This window comes from Alligator mississippiensis, chromosome 3 (assembly GCF_030867095.1).
Source record: "Alligator mississippiensis isolate rAllMis1 chromosome 3, rAllMis1, whole genome shotgun sequence".
Classification (NCBI taxonomy): domain Eukaryota; kingdom Metazoa; phylum Chordata; order Crocodylia; family Alligatoridae; genus Alligator; species Alligator mississippiensis.
The window spans coordinates 226,689,617-226,711,679 of record NC_081826.1 but is presented as its reverse complement, the minus strand read 5'-3'; the positions used below and the strand labels follow the sequence as shown (position 1 = coordinate 226,711,679).

The window sequence follows — 22,063 nt, the reverse complement described above, 5'->3', positions numbered from 1 at the left end:
TACTCTGGGGCAGGGAGGTTGCTTTTTTAAATTGACCTTTTGCCTCTTTACCACTTGCATGGTAAGAATGTTTTTAGAACACTATATTATATCTTTGCATCTCATCTCTCAGCAGAGGGTTGTGTTACAGAAAAATCTAGTAATCTTCTGTCCTCAGTGCTTGAAAATTAAGCCCAAGATCTGTAAAACTGTATATAAGGCTGGGTTCCTGTAACTATATTAAGATACCTTAGTACATGCTTGTAAAAAGTGCTATCTAGTGCCATCATTAAAGAGCCAGTGCTGCTCTTCAAAACATTTAAGAGATCTTTAAGTTCCTGTAAAACATTTCTATTATTCCAGCAGTTCAGTTGCATAAAAAAAGCTCAAGAGATCCAATTCAGGCCATTCAGGAAATATACTTTCTCTCAGAATTATTTTGACACTGCTATAGAAGGAATTACAACTTTAGCATTTTAATCTATAAAAGAGAGAAATGAAGTTCTTTTTCACATAATTTGTAATTAACTTGTGGGACTCGTTGCCACAAGGTTTTGTAGAGGCTGATCATTTAACCAGATATTTCAAAAGAGGATTTGGACAAATTAATACAGAAACCAGCTCAGCATTGGATATTTAAACATGATAGGTTAGGGGTACAACCTCTAAATTAGAACTTTTTAGCCCTTTGAAAGTTGGAACCTGTAAGGAAGGAGGGGCAGGGTACAGGCTCAATCTGGATAGGCCCTGCATAAATACTTCCTCTTGGCATCCACTCTCTGTACTGTGCTATACAGGGTACTGGGTTAGATGGATCTATGGTCTGACCCAGTATGGCACTTCTTGCAATGTTTAAGAAAACATGCCCAAGTAAATACTTCCCATTCATCTTCAGCTAGTATGACAATTTCATTATGCTCTTTCAAGGGAGTTAAGAGTGGGGAGAGCAGGTGAAAGGAAAAAAATTAACGCTCTCTGTAAAACTTAATATTCTAAAGTTTGGCATCCCTAAAACTTAATTGCATGCAATTGGAAGCATTGTTTGCTGAAGATATGGCTTTTTTTTTTTAGACGAGGATAATATTTTCTCCTAAAGAGCTTGTAAATGAGACGGAAAGAGCTCTTAGGGAAGAGAGAGGGATACTGAAATATTCCTTCACGAGTTTCTATCTGTACCTTATTTGGCTAGAGTGCAAGTAGCAGTAAGTTAAACTAAACCACATAGAATTTCACAATAAAACTAAACCACATAGAATTTCATCAATAAAAACTTGCTCCATTATTTATTGCAGCATACCTCTAATGGGATTCCTTTAATATTGATTTTTATATCATACCCACTGCTACTGTATATGGCCTTATCAAATTCATTTGGAATTTGATCCACTGATTGTCAATTAAGACTTATTCTTTGATTCTTCAAATTTGTTTAATTGAAAGTGACAGAAAATGCCGAAAAATACAGCTGCTCCATTCCTAAAATACTGGATGTTATTTTCGAGGAGGAAATAGATTTTTCTGAACTGATCCGTAGTAAACACAGGTTTACCTTTAAACACCTTACAAGTGATTTATTTAAAAAATTACCCATGTCTGATTCAATTAGCTGAGCATAATGGGGATGTGTGTTTCAGGTTACCATTGAGATTTGTTGGCAGAAGGATTTGGGAAAACTTGCATTTCATTTTCTACTCTACCTGGCACTAGATAGTGTCCTCAGTTTTATAAGTGCCAAAATTTACATACAAACTAAGAAGGAAGTAATGCATGATAGCCTGCAACAATGCATTTTAAATTGTTATTGATTGTTTTAAGATAATGCTGTTTTATCTAGAATGAGCTGTTTCTAAAATGTAGTTTTAAATTTCTGTATTTAATAGTCTTTGACTATTAAAATTCTACCTGCAGGGAGTTTTCTTTCTTTGATTAATGCTGAGCTATCACACACAACCTTTTCTTCATGCAAGGGGAAAAAAAAAAGGATTTTAAGGCTAAAAAAAAATATTGTATATAAATGTTTACTTCCCATTCTTCCGAGAACTCATTGAGAGAATAACCACAGGACTTTTGTCTGCTTAGAATAACAAAACAACAAAACCATGGAAGTTTTTCTAGGGTATTTCTCTCAGTTTTTTTAAAATTACAACTTTTGAGTAGATTGGCATATTGAAGACAACCACTACATAGTCTCATTACGTGATTCCCAGTTTTGCGAGGTGGAAGAGTGATCCATTCTAAATTTTTAAAATTTGGTATTATCTTGTTTAACATAGTACAGAATGAGAGAGGCAGGAAAAGGAGTATAGGGAAACAGAGAATCAAACTGTATTTAATTTATTTTGTGGGGAAAATGTTATTAATACTATGATTCTAAAAGAGGGGCTAGGCATTCAGGTACAGAAAATCCTCAAACCCTGAAGTAGTTAAATAATACAGATTATTATAACAGTTAAATAGAAAATAGAACGTATAGTTAGCCATGTATTATTAATACTTAGACACAACTATCAATTCTCGCGTTAACTGCTTTCTGATGTATTGCTTCTCAGTGAAAATGTTTCACTTAGACGAAAAGAAGAGTTTGGTCATAAATGGGAAGTCTCTGTGCAATTATTAATACCAGTTCATTGTAATAATACAAATTAGCATGAACAAAGATTAGGAAGCAAGCTATTAGTCAGTAACAGTGATTGTCAAAACACCAAATAACTATTATTACATATCCTTTTAGTGAAATGGAATATGAATTTTAAACAATTCTTGATAATTTATTTGTTTTTTAGAATTTTACCACCATTCATATAGTATCTGGTAAACTAATATATTATCCATTCCAAAACTGCAGCAATGTGAATTAATTTTGATACACGTATGTTCTTTCTACGATTTTCCTATAAACAGGTTAAAGTGGATGATGTAGTTGGTACTTTCAGATGAGACTCTAAGTACAGTAAAATAAAACACCTTAAGCACAGGTGTGGTATTAAGCATGAGAGTTGCATGTTTGGTGGATTGGAGTTTGAATCACTAAAGCCAATATTGAGTAATACAGGCAGTGAAAATGCAATGTTACTATCTATGCCATTGCTAATATTTCATATTGACACCAGACCCAGAAATAGTGATAGCTCTTATCTGAGTTTGAGTTCACAGGTATAAGGAAGCATGGTGTTCTTGGATTCACTTCACCCTTTTTCATGATGAATAAGTTTATTTTTATATGATTGGATATTTTAGTGCTTCCTTGGAGTTTGGAAATCTGGATGAAAGTTCTCTGGTCCAGGCAAATGATGGTGACCTTAGTGCAGAAGACAGAGAGCTACTGAAAGCATACCATCACAGTTTTGATGATGAGAAAGTGGATCTGGACTTGATTATGCACCTACTTTACAACATCTGTCATAGTTGTGATGCTGGTAATTGTATATTTCTTTTATTATAATTTGTATATTGCAGATATAGTGTTCCTGATGTATCAGATCATCATTGCCTTCTCTGAATAGTAGTAGCTATATAAACTGCTGTACTGCATGTCAATCCTTTGCATCTGATATAAATACACAGTACTTAAGCATGTTCTTCTCAGATTAAATATAACTTCTGTATATAATTTTTTTTAAAGGAGCAATTTTAATTTTTCTACCTGGCTACGATGAAATAGTTAGCTTGAGGGATCGCATTCTGTTTGATGACAAGAGATTTGCTGATAATGTTCACAGGTAAAAGCTTTACTCTGTATTGTTGATTTCAGTTCTTCTTGCCTTCATATACCTTAGATTTTTACTATAACTTCTGTTTTGTCATCAGGTACCAGGTTTTTATGCTGCATTCAAATATGCAAACATCAGATCAGAAGAAGGTGCTGAAAACTCCACCCCCAGGCATCCGCAAAATAGCAAGTATCAAATAACTTTTAAAAGTTTCCTTTGATTCAGATTGTCTTCACTTGTGCAGTGATTACAGAATAATTTTATCGTTATAGATTCTTTCAACTAACATTGCAGAAACCAGCATTACAGTCAATGATGTTGTGTTTGTTATTGACTCTGGCAAGATGAAAGAGGTATGTTTTGGCTCAAACTCTCTATACACTAATACAGAGAAGTGGTACATACGTTAGCAGGTTTCTTGTTAGTATGTCTTGTTAACCATACATGTTTAAGGTCTCTAAACTATTAATAGTGGAAATTTTATTGAAACGAAATGTAAATATTTGGCTGTCACAACTCCAGTAGAGCTGGGGTTAGATCATTGGTACTTACCAAGAGATCTAATAAGCCAAGGGCTGGTACAGCTTTTTAAATATACAAAGGGCTGTTTGTATTTTCTTCTGAGACCCTGAACAAGTTAGAATGGGTTTTCAGAGGAAGCTTGGGCTAGAGAGAAGAAGAACGCTGAATGCTGGGGTCACTTATTTCATATAAGCTAATGCTTTCTTGTTCCATCCAGATGAGGTGTTGTCCATAGTTGGCTTCACTGGCTGTCAGTAGATTCAGATAACACTCCTTGGCTGCTTTGCACAGGGAATATGAGGCAGTGTGTAATAATAAGGAAGAGGACATAAGAATTGATGTCATAAAATCAAGCTGGAATTCACAATTTGTATATACACATTCTCCCAATTTGTTACACTGGTATTATTTTATTTTACATGCAAGCAGGCATTCTGGGAAGATATGACAATAAGTGACAGTTGTCACAAAGAATGAATAAAGCTTTATCAAGTACAATACTGAATATATTTTTACTTGTCCATGTGATAAAGCAAATGCAATTCATTTTCTTCACTATGCAAAGCATTATAAAAAAAACCCCCCAAAACCCTGATGTACAGAATATTATATGATGTAGATATTTTGCTAAGGAAGTGATATAAGATTAAATGCACTTAATTCTAGTTTTAAACCTATCCAGATTCCAGCATGCCATGGTTGTAATCATTGTGGTTGAATTTAGCTTAAATTAAGGTCAATGATCCGTGTCATTTATGTTATTTTTGTCTAATATACCATGGTAAATCCAAATTCTGTTTTCATGAAATGATTTTACCTTAACATTATAGAAATCCTTTGATGCATTGAACTGTGTTACAATGTTAAAAATGGTATGGATTTCAAAAGCTAGTGCCCTCCAGCGAAAAGGCAGGTAAATGCACATTTTCTGTTGCATTTTATTTTGCAAGCATCAGCTGTTGTACATATTAACCAAAGCATGCCTCTTTAGTAATAATGTGATGCTAATGGTTCATTCTGTGGAACATCACTTCTCTTGATTTGCAAGTGACACTTCTGTTAATATAGGCCAGTACGCTCTTGGCTTCTTTTGCAACAAGAGCAGACTGTTGACTTATTTAGCTTTTGGTCTGCGGTAACCCTTAGGTTCTTCTCTGCAGTACTGCAGCTTAGCCAGTCATTCCCCACTCTGCATTTGTGCATGGAATTATTCCATCCCAAGTGCAAAACTTTGCATTTGTCCTTGTTGAATCTCATCTGATTGATTGCAGACCGTTTCTCCAATCTATCCAGATCATTCTTGATAGCCTTTCTGGGCGACCTGGATGGACTGGAGAATTGTGGCTGTAGGGGACAGGACTAGGAGCAATGGCCTCAAGTTTCATCAGGGGAAATTTAGGTTGGAGATTAGAAGGAATTTTCTGACTGTGAGGGTGGTCAAGCATTGAAACAGGCTACCTAGAGAAATCATGGAGTCTCCATCCCTGGAAAATTTCAAGAGCAGGTGTAGGTTATACAGACATTTGGGTGGGATGATATAGTAAGGGATGTTCCTGCCTCAAGCAAGGGCCGGACTAGATGACCACATGAGGTCCTTCCCTATGATCCTATGACATCAGCCTGTTCCTTTAATCCACATGCAATTAAAATTATCTACTGTTGCTACTTACAGAAAAAAACGGGGTGTGTTTGATAGTGCTTAAGGTGTCTTGGCTATGGCTTGAGAGGGATGAGTTTCAGCCTCACTCTAGACTCATGCTAGAGGTTGACCCGAATTGATCTAATTAGTGATATAATCAGATACCTGATCTTTCAGGCTGGAGAGTCAAAGGTGCCCAGATATGTTCTTAGCACCTTATTCCTTTGTTTATACTGTTGGGTATAGAAATTGGCATATCTTAACCATGAATCCATAATTGACTGTTGGACCTTTGCCACAGGGGAAACATTTAAGCTTAAAATAATGTTAAAAGATTTGAGAAGCAAGGATTTCTTATGATGGTATGGTTTATTGGACCAACTGGATAGTTAGGATAAAGGTAGACAAGCTTTCACATGCAAGACATTCTTTGGCAAGCTATGAGATAATATGACTTTCCTGTTTTTGGTCTGAGAGTATGAAGATTTTTGCCTTAATCTACCCACTTACTATGCATGGATTTTATTTTCAAATTCCTAAGGTTGGTTTATTGATTTGATTGGCTGAAGATATTTGGGTCCAATTCTAACTGGTACACAAACATCAATTCACACCAACCTGGCAATGTAAAGAGGCCTTAAAATGGCAGACAACCTTGTCTGCTTATGTCCTTAAACCAACAGGGCTACAACCTACACCCCTGCTAAAATGGCAGGCAAGAATTTTAGGAATGTATTCCAGCATTCATACAGGCAGTTGGGCCAGATAACTCTCAAGGTCTCTTCCAACTCTACCATTGAGTGACATACTGCATATGCTTTAAAGCCTTTTCACAGGAGTAGTGTGGTATGAATTGACCTTATAAATGCAAATCGGATCCATTTGCGTTTTAAATTAAAGGCTCCTTCCTTATTGCCTTTCGTCTTCCCCTTTGTGGCAGTGAAGTCACTTCAGTTCTACTTCAGTTATTTCATTATTTTACTTCAGGAAGATTAGACTGGTTACTTGAAAATTTCAGTTCAGTATGTTTATAAAATATGGCCAATGTATCTTAATGTTATATAGGTTTCAGTGCATATCTTCTCTAGTGTCTAGGTTTACTTATTTTTACACATCTTGTGTAAGAGTCTCAGTTACCTTCTAAGTAATATTTTATGTCTAAGGGCTGGGCGCTGCCGGCCTGGAATCTGTTTCCGACTCTTCAGCAGGCTCCGATTTCAGAATATGTTGGAATTCCAGACTCCAGAACTTCTAAGAATGCCATTGCAGGTGCATATTTCTTTGGAAATAGTAATATTTTCCTGTTGTTACCCACCATATTGATTTATAAAGTCTGTGTAGAATTCTGCAAGTGTGTGATACATAAGTTAGCTTTTCTTAATTTAAAAAAAAAGTGAAGACAAAAGTTGTCATTTATGATAATTTGCTGTTGATATTCACTTGGCTTCTGCATAGTTTACTTTGTGCTGTGTTCAAACATTGGCAGTACTATGTATTTATATGAATAATGTAATTTTTTAGTGTCAAAGTGCAAATCATGACATTTAATTACTATTTTTACCTAGATCTATTATAAACAAACTTGAAGGATGCCTAAAATGAGAGCAGGATTACCCATTTTGCTTAGCTAGCCTAGGTGCTGAAGGCTTCTGGAATCTGGTGAATTTTATTTCAGATCACAGAAATCGTGCATCCTGCCAGACATTCATGGCAGGATATATAATTTTTGGGATCTGATAACATTTGTCAGATTCTATTGTACGTCTGTCAGCATGGGAAGCTGGGGATCAGGGAGCTGGATTCTAGGTTCCTTCTTCCCAGGATCTTCAAAGAGCACTGAAATAAGTGTGGTTTCCCTGGTGACCTTTTATCTTCCTGGAACATGGGGAGCCCAAGATCAGAGGGAGCAGCTCCTTTAAAAGGTTTTATGAAAAGTTCAGCATCACAGACCAGTTCGAGTACTGTCCTTTCTTGTCAGTGTGTAGGGAGTGTGAGATCATGCACTAAATGTAATGTAACGTTTGTTAACAGTCTAAGTGTTACATGAAATACTGCTATGTTTGCACCTTCTCCTTAGATTTCATAGATTCCATAGACATCAGGGCTGGAAGGGACCTCGTAAGATCATTGGGTCCAGCCCCATGTCCCAGGGGCAGGAAGTCAGCCAAGGTCAAAGGATCCCAGCAAGATAAGCATCCAGATATTTCTTGAAAGTGTCCAGAGTAGGTGCTGTCACCACCTCTAGGGGGGAGTCTGTTCCAGGCCTTGGGGGCTTGGACAGTAAAGAAGTTTTTCCTTACGTGCAGCCTAAAACGGTCTTGCAGGAGTTTGATCGTTGGACCTTGTTATCCCCTGAGGTGCTCTAGTGAACAGGTGTTTCCCCAGATCCTGATGCATACCTCTCATGTACTTATAGGCTTCTACCATGTCACCAAGTGGCACAGTTTATATTAATTCCCAACTGTGGAAGTTTAAATACAGTATTTTTTATGTTTGCTTTGTTTTATGTTTATTAAAACACTCATTAAGATTTGAATGTTTCCTGGTATGTGTGTGTTTGCCTTTTTTAGACCATATTTGAGATTTATACTTGTTATGAAATTGCAGAATTTTTTTTTTAATTTCCAGGAGCTTTGTTTGCACACAAAACTGTTGGCTCCAATTAACTGTCCTATTGCTGATTTTCTGATGAAAGCCCCAGATCCTCCACCAGGCTTAATTGTCAGAAATGCTGTTCAAATGCTTAAGGTAAGTGGATGAATAGACTTAAATTAATTTTTCTTTGTTGTTTTTATTTTCATGGTCTGGGCCTTTAACTTGGTAGTGTATCCATTGTGCAGCTACATAGTTGAGTTTAAACTCTCCATTTGTGTAGTCACCTAACAGAAGTCTTTTAGTTGAGTGATTTTTTTTTTTTAGGCTTCTGCTTTGTCATGTGTAGGCTAATACCTTATTATTAGGGGATGAGATAATCTCTTCTTCAGAAGAAACCGTTGTTTATCTAATTTTTTTTTTAGATTACATATATACATAAATGAAAACATAAATAAATAAATATGAATGTATATATATTTTTTATTATTGCCTGACATATTTCTCTGCCTACATTGCCCCTATAACTAGGGGTGTGTGAAGTGGGCTATATTTGTTATGGATTCTGCCCGATTTGGGGGACAGCGATTCGATTCGTTGATTCGGATCACTGTCCCGATTGGATTCAGCTGAATCTGAAGATTCCATACTGATTTTGGAGAATCAGCAATTCGGCCTTAGACAGAGCTTTAAATGTTTTTTCTACATACCTCAAGGTATCAGGCGCGGCTCGTGAACATTGAGATGGTGGAGCAGATGGAGTATCCCACAGAAGCGCGGGGGGCACCCCCGCGTCATCGGCAATGGACCCTTCCCCCAGCACCTCCTTGGCTCGGTGACTGGCCGTGGGGGAACCCCAGGTGCCTCCCCAGACCCAGGAGGCACCAGTCGCCAAGCTGCGGGTCAGGGCGCTTCTGGTCCACTTCTGGGTTCGCCGTTGAGCACGCTGGGGATCCCCCCGTGCTCTTGTGGGACGCTCCATCTGCCCCACCATCTCAGTATTCACAAGCCGCCTGGTACCTTGAGGTATGTAGAAAAAACGCTTAAAGCTGTGTCTCTGTCCAAATCATGAAATCTCCCTGAATCTCTCTGAATCAGTTTGGACAGATTAAAGGGTCTCCTGATTTGATTCGGAGATTTGGCTGCCGAATTGGGCAGAATCTCCACTAAATTGAATCAGCGACTGAAGCTTCACACAGCCTTACTAATATGTCCTAGAGCTTTGAATCTCCTTAACATTCCAGGGTGAATGTGGGGAGTAGAGAAGGCAAAGATTTCTTTGGAAGCTTGTGTTGAAATACAGGTGACCCTTGCCATTCACAGGGGATATGTTCTCGTATGCCCTGCAAATGGCGAAATCCGTGAATAAGGCACTGCATTCTTGAATACCATCTGTGTTCATGAACGCAGTGCCCCTGGCGGCTTGGCGGGGCATGGCTCCAGCAGTGAGAGCATGGTGGCAGCAAGCGTGGAGCTCCTGAGGAGCTCCTATAAGTGTATAAAGTGTATTTAAAATGAGGGTTCGACGTTTGTGAATATTTGAAACCGCGAATGCCAAACCCGCCAATAGCAAGGGTTTCCTGTATGTTGAAAGGTGTATGGTTTATTAATCCAGTCATCCAAATAGTATTTACTTTCTGCTTTTATAGTGAATGATAAATTTGCTTGCTTTTTTCTGTTTTTTTTTAAATTAGACAATAGATGCCATGGATACCTGGGAAGATCTCACGGAACTTGGTTATCATCTTGCTGACCTCCCAGTAGAGCCACACCTTGGTAAAATGGTGTTGTGTGCTGTTGTTTTGAAGTGCCTGGATCCTATTCTTACCATTGCTTGCACTCTTGCATATCGAGACCCTTTTGTCCTACCTACACAGGCCTCACAAAAACGTGCAGCTATGCTGTGTAGAAAACGTTTTACTGCGGGAACATTTAGTGACCATATGGCGCTTCTCAGGGCTTTTCAGGTATTTTCATCTACAGGAGGAGTACTGATAATAGATTACGTAAGAGAGAGTAATAGTGCACTTTAAGCTGGACTAGCTAGAATACAGTTGTCATTAGTAAATTGTCCTTGTATTGAACCCAATAGTAACTTTGAGTTACCAAATAGTAACTATTTGAGAACCAAATAGTTTGAGAATTATTTATTCTTTTCTTAGCATAATTTTGCTAAATTTATTCAATTCAGTGTTTCAACTAAGTATCATTTTAAGTTAAAAATATATCCAAGTTAAAATATATCTATATGTAAAATAGTATCATCTAAAAATACTACTTTGAAATGCATTATTTTGATATAGGGACATGTACACGAACAATTCTGTTTTATGTGAGAGAAAAAATGTCCAGTGATTTTGACACCTTAAGGCCTCTGCCTTAATTAAACTAAACTGAATATTACTATACTTAAAAAAAAAATAAAAAAATCTGGCAGTAGTAGTTTTGAATTGACTGTGTTCATAGGCATTTATAAAAATATATATATTTTTTATTTTTTTCCCTATAGGCATGGCAAAAGGCACGGAGTGATGGGTGGGAGAGAGCCTTCTGTGAGAAGAACTTTCTTTCCCAGGCTACAATGGAAATAATCATAGGGATGAGGACACAGTTACTTGGTCAGCTCAGAGCTTCAGGTAATTTGTTAAAAAATGCCGTTAAATATTACTCTGTCCAAGAAAAGATAGCAATGAACATATTCAAATTTTAACAGGACTAAAACTCACTGGTGCTACACTCCCATGTAATGTATAAAGTACTCTAGTATACGTGCTCAGAAAGCTACATTTGATAGTGAAAAGATGGCATTGTACAACATCAGTTTATTTAATATGAAACGGGAAGATGCATTGAGGATCATACCTAAGTTCAGCCATCCGTACCTAAGTTCATAGTTCAGGATTGAGAATGGAGACAAAGATAGTTTTAAAGCATGTTTCCATTTCCCTGATCCAAGTCTTGACTGCAGATTGAATCAGATTATGGCACAACTTCAAGTACCCCGAAGGGCTGTTTCAAAGTTACACTAGATGTTTATTTTAGGGTATGACCCAGTGTTGCTTTTTGAGTTTCATAGCCTATTAAATGTTTTATGTAAAACATTTTTTAATGGTAGACCATCGTTATTTTAACATGTCAAAGCCAGTTAAATTGAAGGATCTCAACCTAATTGCATTTTAAGTACGTACATAATATATACTATATTAACTAACATAAAAGTTATTAAAATGTAATTTTGGGGCTGGGGAAGGCATAAATATATTGTTTTGACCCAATGGAAATTTAAAAGCAATGTGTCCTTATAAAAAAAATACAAATATACAATCTTTTTTTTCCCTTCAGGTTTTGTGAGGGCTAGAGGTGGAGGTGATATTCGGGATGTTAACACCAACTCTGAAAACTGGGCTGTAGTTAAAGGTGCTCTAGTAGCTGGGATGTATCCAAACCTTGTCCATGTGGACAGAGAGAACCTTGTATTAACTGGACCAAAAGAGAAGAAAGTGCGATTTCACCCAACCTCTGTTCTTAGTCAGCCTCAGTATAAAAAGGTAAAATATTTCTCTGAATGTATAACTTCAAAAACTCCTTTTAGTTCTCATCCCTCTGAAATCAACGTGTATGTGTACAAGAGATCAGACTTCACTGTTGGCCAGATGAAGAACATGTTTAAAATTGCCTGCAAAAGTTGATGTCAGTCTATTTTAAAAACAACAGTTTTAACATACTTCTTTATCAGAAATTATCTGACCCTGGTCACCCTACCTAAGGGAATGGTGTCATGAAGTTGTTTACTGGTCTCCAGTGTGAATTGTGTTTTGGAATGAAGTAGCAACATGGAATCCACTTTGAAGTTCTGATCTGGGTTTTCCCTGTCTACTAACTATATAGATTATTTAACTGTAAAAGGACAGTATAAAACTTTAATAAATTAGAATTTTTAATATTACACTGTCCTACAGTCATGGCTGACTTCAGCATATATGTTGCGTTTATTCCTACATGGCTTGAGGAATAAATGCAGAAATAAATTTCTGTTCTTGTACTTAGAAAAGGTACAAGAACAGCCTAAAGCCTTTTTTGCTTTTGCTAACAGATTCCTCCAGCAAATGGCCAAGCTGCAGCTATTCAGGCGCTCCCCACAGATTGGCTAATATATGATGAAATGACTAGAGCACACAGAATAGCAAACATCCGATGCTGTTCTGCTGTGACACCTGTTACAGTGTGCCTCTTTTGTGGACCAGCAAGATTACCAAGTAATGCTTTACAGGAGCCCTCATCTTTCAGAGGTATAGTATGTTTGGAAATAAAAAATTTTCAATGTCTACCCATGTGAGTTAGCAACAAGACTTATTTTAAAGGAGTAGCTAATGTTCCTCTTGTGTGAATTGTGAAGATCTTGCAACCATAGTTCTTACGGCTACTGAAAAAGTCATTAAAGGTCCCAATGAAAGACATGTTATGCCTAGCTCCTGTATTTTAATATCCTTTTAAAGATTATTTAAAACACTGCTTTTTCATTGTTTAGAGATTAAATAGTAGAACAGGAATGGAAAATATGGGGAGAGGATCTTCTTTCAAAACAACATTTATAATGGATCACCACTCTGGGAATTTTATTCCAATGTTGTAAGGCTGTCTTCTGTAAAAGATCTAAAGCAATTAGCTGTAGCAGGGGCCACTACTTTTCCACGTAGCGGACAGAGTGACCTTCCTTACCTTGAGATGAGCACCCACAGCTATTTGCAGCCGCTTGATACACCAGTAGTCTGGGAGTGGATAGTCCTCTTGAAAACTTTATTCAAGTGTTGTCTCTTTTACCGCATCTGCTTTACTGTTTAGCTTTGAGTCATATCAAAAGATGTTTGAATCTTGTAATGACATAGGATTTTAAGGTCTAGGCTCTACTGCTTCTTTGGTATAGGTGTGTCTAAAGACACTTTTGCTCTTCATACACTTGGACTATTTTATTTTCTTTCTCATGCCTTTCCATTTGCAATTATTTTTCTTCATTGCTGATTCACTATATATACATTATTCTAGTAGATATAAATTGCTGCTTTTTCCCTCCATTTACCTGGGGATGGATCAAAAGCAAAGGGATCAGTCTTCACGTCCCAGAGACAGTGTATGAAGGTTCTTGTTTCTCTCTGTAGCCTGATAGCACTCTAGACTTTATGGCTAGCTGACACCTTGATATACAAAATTAAAAATATAAAATGTTAAATGTTATCGACATGGAGTTCTTTCAGCAGGACTCAAAGGCCAGAGCTTTAAGTGAGGAAGAGCTGAATGTCTCGCCTAAATTCACAGTATTTATCTTGCAGTTGAGTGGTTAAATTCTTTTGTTAGGTGAGTAGTACTTATCTCAAGTTGATGGGTAAGATAGTACTAAAAACTCATCCCATTTATTTTAAAAGATGGTATTTATTGTTTCATCTAAAGCTTGAAGAAAAACTAGGTTCCATAGCATTTAACATTGAAGGAGTCACAGCAGTGTCTGTGGCAGTCTTTCTCTGAAGCTGTCTTACCAAAATTACTTTGAGTCAGGTCTTTTTCTGTCTGTCTTGCAGTGCAAAAGGGGCTATTTAGGATATTACTGTGAGAGCTGCAGGTATTATAATTAGTTTCCCCCTCTCCTATGTCTCAGAGTAAGGTACGTAGGTATGTTACTGCTGTGTCCCCATGGCACACCATTGCTGCCCCCCGGCACCATAAGCAGCCAACATACTTTAGAGGAGCTTCAGGGCTGCTCTAAAACTATACCGAAAGAAGATATGGACCCAGGTTCTGGGTACTTCTAATAGTTCCTCTGCTGTTCTTCCCCTTTCCCTCTTCAGGTGTACCTAAGGCTTAATTGGGACACCTGAAGATTGAGGTTGTTCTGTCTAGCCCCTTTCAAGGCATAATGCATCTTTTTATCTTGACTTGCAGGTAATAATAGATATGCTTTTAATTGGAAAAGAAATTATGGTCCAGAGAGTAAGAGGTTGTATTGAGTTTTAGGCCACTTTAAATGTTGTTTAAAAAATAATATTCTTTAATAATTGTGCCATTAGGGGTACTCTGTTTCAGCAGTTCTCAACCTTTTTAGATTCAAGGCACCCCTTGGAAATCACCAGCTCTTAGTTTTTACTTGTTTATTGGCTACATAAAAGTAATAGCACACTTGCTCTTTTAAAAAAGAACTCAAAGACCACAGTAGATCAGAGTATTTTAACACTACAGATTCTTATTTTAAAATCTCTGGGTTTTTATTGTGCATCACGTTTGCATACCTAACAGTGCTAATGCTGTGTTGCACCCTGCAGCACCCTTGAAAAGATCTCAAGTCACCCCAGAGTACCCCTGCACCCTGGCTGAGAATCACTATTCTATTGAATGCAACATCTGGATTTCAATTTTCACTTTTAATTTTCAGTTGCTTAGGCAACTGGTTTTTTTTCTGGCATTCTTTTGGTATTTCTAATTGTTGCTTCTAAAACGAGTGTTTTATGGGGTTTCTTCTTTTTTTGTTTGTTTTTTTGTTGTTGTTTTGTTATTTTTTTCTTGACCTCTGTATAGCATTCAGTGAAGTAAATAAATGTTTCACAGTTTTCATAGACATTAGGGCTGGAAGAGACCTTGCGATATCATCGGGCCCAGCCCCCTGCCCTAGGAGCAGGAAGTCAGCTGGGGTCACATCACCCCAGCAAGTAAATAAATGTAATAAGTTTATAAATAGTCTTTTTGTAGAAAAGTTTTTAATGATGGTCTGTTTTCAGATAATGAGATTTTAATGGTTGACTGGATTGACAGCTATTAAATACCTAGCACACTTCTGACCTTTTAAAAGTAAAAAAATAAAATTATGTCTCTTTTGGCCTCCTGCATGCCACTTATTCCATCTCTTTGCTGGTCATCTATTACACTAATCCACTTCAGGGTTTTTTTTTCCCTAAGCTAGTTTCTTCAGGATATTTTCATCTTTACACTTCATATGACCAGAAGACCTACATTTGCACCTTATGATTTCCAAAAGTCAGCTTTCCTCCAGTGATGTTTCCAACATAAGTATTTGTCATCTTTTTCATTTTCAAGGTTTTAAGTTTCTGCCCATGAACAATAGTAATGGGCACTTAAAATAATTCTAACAAAGAAACTCTCAGAAATGCTGGTAGAGTAGAATGTTTGTATCTTTCACTAAATTAATATAAAAATATTTATTTGCCCACTCAATTTAAAAATAACATTCTTTCTGGAGAACCAGTTATTTGACAGCTTTGAATAATCCCTTTCAAAATTTTATATTACAACAATTTAGAAGCAGTGAGATTTTTGGAATGTAAGGATATCTTTCATTTCACCATTAGATTTCGAAAGACATTATGTAATATTAACTGATAAAATAAAATTAAAGGACTTTGCATTTTAATATTGAATAGTTAAAGTGAGCACCTTAAAATTCAAAGGAACATTTTCTATAGTAAATGTTACGAACTTGATACTAAGATAAAATCTGTTTTGTGTAATAAAACCAGTAATATTTGATTTAAACATTCTGATGTCAGCTTTGTCATTTCATTTCTACTCATGCAGACCTTATCCAGTCTTGCTAAGAAGTTTGGGACCCTCCAGATTAGAGTTACATTTACTAATGAAGCAATAGATTTAAAACACCGCTGAGAAATCTCCTATTCTGCAATTTAAAACTTTTTGTCCTGTCTGTGGACTCAGAGGACAGTTTTTAATTTTCCTCTTTGCAGTAGTTTTTCAAGTATTTTAAGACTTACCATGTCTCCACTCAGATTTCCTTTCTCTTGACTAATGAAACCTAATTCTTTCCTCATCATTCACATTTATTTGGACCTCTGATTATTTTGGTCTTTCTCCAGTTGGTTCACATCTTTTTTTCTTTTGAAATTCGTACTCAGAAGTGGCAACTGATCTCCAGCTGAGGCTTTATCAGTGCTGAGAAGAGTAAAAAGATTACTTCATATGTCTTAGATGCACTGTTCTTGTTTATACCTGTCTGTATGGTATTTGCTTTTTTTTAAACAAAAGCATTACTTTTGATTTCAGTGAAACAAATATTCGTGTGTTTAAGAGTATATAATGAAATAGTTTTGGTTTTTTTGTCTGCTCATGAAAACAATATAGAAGTGCTAATGTAACTTTTATTTTTCTGTGTTAATTTAGTGGATGGTGCACCTAATGATAGTAGTGATAGTGAGATGGAAGACAAAACAACTGCTAATCTGGCTGTATTGAAGCTAGATGAATGGCTGCATTTCAAACTAGATCCTGAGGTAGGTAAATGTATCATCTGAATTATTTTACTCAAGAAGCAAGTATTGTCTGCTTTCTTAATATTATCGCTTCATTATGATTTCTAAAGTATTTGGGTCTTAAAGAATTTCATTGAGAAATTGTAAATAAATGTATATCTTCTTCCTTTTTTATAAAAAGTCTTGGGATCTAAAGGGAAAATTATCGCTAAGAACTTGCCACTTGATTGGAATAAATTAGATTTTAGGTTTAGGATTAATACTGTCAGCAAAACTGTAAGTACATCATATGTTTACTTTCCCACAACTCATGTTAATCTTGTTCTAAATTATCAGATACTTACAAAAATATAAGTTCTTCTCCTGAATGAATCAAACGAAGTTGATTTCTTTAATATGTGGTTCTTTTTTCCTGCTTCAATAAATTAGTGGTTTAACAATGCATTGCGATTTATGAATGCTAGTTTTAGTACATGTGCAAACCCTGCTGAAATCCATTGAAAACTCACACCCCCATGCATATACATTTTTGAGATAATGAGACAGGATCAGAGACTAGTGTTTATAAACATGGCTTTAAAGATGAATCTCACTGATAAGATGGTGTAAAAAGAATGAGTGAGATATAGATATCTTTTTAATGTGGTATTTAGGGTGAGTGAGATATAGATATCTTTTTAATGTGGTATTTAGGGTGAGGAGTCATGTGTATAGAACAGACATCTAAAGCTTATCAGACGCAGCATGGAAAATAGTGTTTTCTATTTTAATGCTCTCTACAACATTTTTCTACTTTTCATTTTGGAAATCTTTGGTTTATGTCATGCACTAGCAATACAGAATCAGACCTACACAGTTCAATTTAGCTGAAATATATTTTAAGGGAAACGGGTCATTTAGAGCTATTCCACTTGCTTTATTGAAGAGTACATATATGGTGAAAAAAATTAAGACAGAAAAGGCAGAAGGTTAAAAAAAGATTAGATTAAATAAACATGAGGTTCTAAATAAAACTTAAGTTAGAGCTGGGAATTAGTAATATGTACAACTCAGAAAACTAGATTGTAGGAGCAACAATGAAAAAGTTTAGATGATGGAACTAAATAAAAAGTTGATTATTTTTTTTTAGAGAACAATTAAAGAAAAACTAGGAAAGCAAGACATTAAAATGGCTTTAAATGTAATTACTTTTTCAATTTGAAACAAATGCATTTAATAGTTCAGACATTTTAATGGGGTTTGATAACCAACAACCCACAGGCCAGATATGTGTTGTGAAGGTCTGATTCAAGGGGGGTGGGGGTGCCATGTTGAAGTGACCATTTAAGGCTTTCTGCTCAGTGCCTTCGCTGCTGAATTTAATGTTCCCTGTTGGTGCTTGCCACAGCTTACAATGGCACTTGGTAAGCAGAGGGGGACACAGAGCAGGGAGGGGATTGGAACAACAGGGGATTGGCAGCTTGTGGCCGCAGCCACATTAAGCACTTATCCCACTATAAACAGTTGTTCTAGAATGCTGCACATTGCCTAGTTAGTGAGATGAGAAAGTCAGAAGTAGGACGTTGTTACAGAGCTATTCAGAATTTCATCAGTCTTAATGGAGGTGACATTCATTATAGGCTTCCAGTCTGCTGTTACAACTCAGACAGAAATGGCACAGCTTATTTCTTCGCCGCATGAGAGCCCCTTCTAAACCTTGGTCTCAAGTTGATGAAGCAACTATAAGAGCAATCATAGCTGTTTTAAGTACTGAAGAGCAGTCTGCAGGTTTACAGCAGCCTTCAGGAATTGGACAAAGACCAAGACCAATGTCTTCTGAAGAGCTTCCCTTAGCATCTTCATGGAGATCAAATACCAGCAGAAAAAGCTCAGCAGAAACAGAATTCTCTGATGACTCTTCTAATGCTGAAAAGTAAGTTGGTTTGTAACTTTCCATACAATATCATCCCTTAAATTCCTGCTTGGGGCAAAATTATTACAGTTCAGCTGAGCCCTTCGATTGAAACTGTATAGATTTTAGTAGTATAAATTACAAAAGGTGAATCTCGCTCAAATTTTGAGTCTTCCAGAGGAAGGTGAAATTTTTCTAGTATGAAAAATTGCAGAGCAATAACTATGAATATTTTTTCTAATAGAAGGCAGTGTAATGCCTGAACTAGATCTTAAATAGGTTTGTATTATTATGAATATACTATTTTTTTCCATTTCTTTAAAGGTTTCTACAAAAAAATGGGTAGAAATAGACCTACTGTATTTATTTGCATAACACAAGCTTCCTGAAAAAACCCAGAAAACTTGTTTTGAGAAGGTACAATGAAAAAGAAAATATTTTTTTTTCCTTGAAAAATAAATAATTTAATATAACAAGTTTAAAATGCATACAACTGTTTTTGACTCGTGATAAGGTGTTTGCATTCAAGACTGACTCAGCAAGCATGGGGATATAGCCTGGGTATGCGACTAAGTTCTGGTAGGCCTTTGTGAAGCAATAATACCAGGTCACCTATTGATATGCCAAAAAATACTTTTAACCAAGCTTTATGGCAATCAGGTTCCTTAAGACAGGAATCTCAATCTTTGGTTGCTATTTTTTTTGGGAAAAGTGTGTAGTGTGCAAATAAATATGCTGATTATTAATTTAACTTTTTAATTATAGAAATGTAAATTTCAAACTTGTCACATGGTTGCTCTTACCTTGAATGGCTCATGCTGCTATGTACAAATCTTTTATGTAGAAATGAGAGCTTTTTGTTTCAAACCACCTTTAAAAACAGTAGAGCCAACTAAATATATTTTCTCTGAGGTATAGTATCTATATGATATTAGGTATCAAATTTAAGAGATTTGAAATTTAAGAGAGAAATGTAAACTTGGCTGTGCTCTCACATAGCTAGGTTCTAGCACAGACATTCATATAGTATATTGTGCTGGTATAACTCCCTTATTCCTTTCTTTACTGGGGGGGGGGGGGGAGTAGGGTGTGTGTGTGCGCACGCGCGTGTATCTATACTAATCATACCCTATAAGAATGTGAAATTTTCTAACTTTATTCAAATACTAAATTTTAGAAAGAAACTAGAGGTGCACCGATACATCTGTCCGATTATCGGATTAGTACTAATATAAAGAAAATAGCTTATATTGGATATCGGCCCAATTGGGCTGATAATTTGGCCGATAAACATCTGTGCTGCGCGCAGCTGCAGTGCAGCATGGAGCAGAGCCGGCAGTGTGGAGAGTTGCCTCCAGCTGGTAAGTCAGAAAGGGAGGGAAGGGGCGTGGGGGGCAGAGCAATGCCCCCCACTGTGAGGGAGGGGGCAGGGGCAAGCGTTACCCAGCTGGGGCAGGGAGGTGTGGTGTGGGATGGAGGAATGGCTTGTGGGGTGGGGGCAGCTTCTGCTGCCACTTGCACCCCAGGAGGGCAGTGGGGGGGGGGGTGCCCCCAGATCTGCACAGATGGCAGCTGTGTGGGGGAGCCGGCGCTGCGCGGGGCTCTTCTCACCCGGGGCTGGACTGGGAGTGGGCTCTGGTGGCACTGGGAGGAAGCTGCAGCCACCCCAGATTTTGCTGCAGCTTCACTTCCAGACCCGCGCCACTGTCCGGCACAGCCCCAGCTTTTCCCCCGTCCTTGGGTCAAGGCGGGGCATTCAGCTGGGGCAGCGGCAGGTGGTGGGCCTGGGAACAGAGCTGTGGCGAAATTTGGGGTGGCTGCAGCCTCCTTCCAGTGCTGCTGGAGCCCGCTCTGAGCCTAGCCCCTGGCAAGAAAAGCCCCATGCAGCACTGGCTTCACCCTGCAGTTCAGCCCACCCCATGCTGCACAGATCCGGGGGCACATGCCAGCCCTCCCCCCTGCCCTCCCAGGGTACAAGCAGCAGTGGGAGCTACCCCCACCCCACAAGTTGCACCTCTGTCCCGCGCCCCCTGCCCCAGCTGAGCAACGCCTGCCCCTGCCCCCCCCACCCACCCAGGGGGCATTGCTCTGCCCCCCCCTCGTCCCTTTCTTCTCCCCTCCCCTTCTACCACACTGGACTTGCAACCTGATGGCCCCTGTATTGGATATTGGATGGGTATTGGTCGATATGCCTCTTTAAATATCAGCGATTGGTATCAGCCCCCAAAATCTCTATTGGTGCAACCCTGAAAGAAACGCAGATTATTTTTAAATTTTTATTAGTTGCCATGAGTCCACTTAAAATTGAAGCTAGTTTGATCTGAATGAGAAATTTCTTAATAGCAGAAAGAAAACCAATCAATAGATAGTTTGGGTTGGGTATGAAACAATGCTATTTGTTCATGTCGTCTTTAAGGGGCAGCCTTCCTTGAATGCACCCTTCTCATAAAATTTGTCTTCTGGAAAGATGTAGCAAGTTAAGTGTCACTTTTTTCCCTCCGTCACAAAACCAAAACATACCTCATAGTTTCTCAGGATTGTAATACATGTAGTTGTACTCCAGACTCAGCGTTAATTGAAAGGTTTTTTTTTTTTTCTCCAAACTGTATGCTGTTTGGTATTTTATACTGTCCGACTGTTATATTTAAATAGTTCTAAGCTTTCACCTATCTTTCCACAGAGTCTTAATGAAATCTATATCGCCAGCATTTCACCAGCCACAGAAATACAAAGAAAGAGGTATCTTACATTCCAAACGAAGTTCAGAAGACAGGTCAGATCAGTCATCTGTGAAATCCACAGACAGTAGCAGTTATCCCAGCCCATGTGCCAGTCCTTCTCCTCCATTATCTGGAAAGGTAAAATATCACCTTATTTACGGATAATAACAAAAATATGAAAATGAAATAATCTACCTGACATTTCTTTTGTGATCAAAAGAACAAGAATATTTGTATGCAAAATAGTACCTGATGAAACTAACTAAGGGTTCGGTGTACAGTGTAAAATGCCATACAAACATAAATAATCCAGACCCTAAAGCAGGTGCGGGCAATTATTTCAGGTGGAGGGCTCCTTACTGAGTTTTGGCAAGCCATCGAGGGCCACATGACAAGCAGCCAGGGGCAGATAACAAATTTAGAAAATTAATAGCTAGGGGCCCCGTGGGCTGGATAGAATGGCCTGGCAAGCCCTCATTTTGCCCACCCCTGCCCTAAAGTGTTTAACTTCTAGACAGAATCATCTTAATACTTTTGTTCAAGAGCTGCACATCCTACCTGGTAGCTCTTGTCTGCAGATTTGTCTCAGTACTTCCAGATAGCTAGGTTAACTTGGGTCTCTTTTGCTTAAATTGAAAATGTAACACACAGCAAATCTAGTGACTGACTTAGGGGCCCCAGGCCTTGTGCCATAAATTGTGACATGCAACACATACACGCAATTTATGGCATGACACATTGGC

General features: G+C 37.7%; 1 protein-coding gene across 3 annotated transcripts in view; it reads left to right on the top strand.

The window, feature by feature from the left end:
• The window catches only part of YTHDC2 (YTH N6-methyladenosine RNA binding protein C2), a 56,915-nt gene that overhangs the window by 23,842 nt on the left and 11,010 nt on the right, over positions 1-22,063 (top strand). For all 3 annotated transcript variants that reach the window (XM_006258928.4, XM_019484495.2, XM_019484498.2), the window contains 14 exons: positions 3,217-3,395; positions 3,602-3,698; positions 3,787-3,874; positions 3,962-4,042; positions 5,042-5,124; positions 7,014-7,119; positions 8,479-8,598; positions 10,137-10,409; positions 10,952-11,078; positions 11,785-11,990; positions 12,536-12,731; positions 16,621-16,730; positions 18,329-18,621; positions 21,281-21,458. In XM_006258928.4, the coding sequence (XP_006258990.1) occupies positions 3,217-3,395; positions 3,602-3,698; positions 3,787-3,874; positions 3,962-4,042; positions 5,042-5,124; positions 7,014-7,119; positions 8,479-8,598; positions 10,137-10,409; positions 10,952-11,078; positions 11,785-11,990; positions 12,536-12,731; positions 16,621-16,730; positions 18,329-18,621; positions 21,281-21,458 (2,137 nt within the window). The remainder of the gene's footprint in view (positions 1-3,216; positions 3,396-3,601; positions 3,699-3,786; positions 3,875-3,961; positions 4,043-5,041; positions 5,125-7,013; positions 7,120-8,478; positions 8,599-10,136; positions 10,410-10,951; positions 11,079-11,784; positions 11,991-12,535; positions 12,732-16,620; positions 16,731-18,328; positions 18,622-21,280; positions 21,459-22,063) is intronic.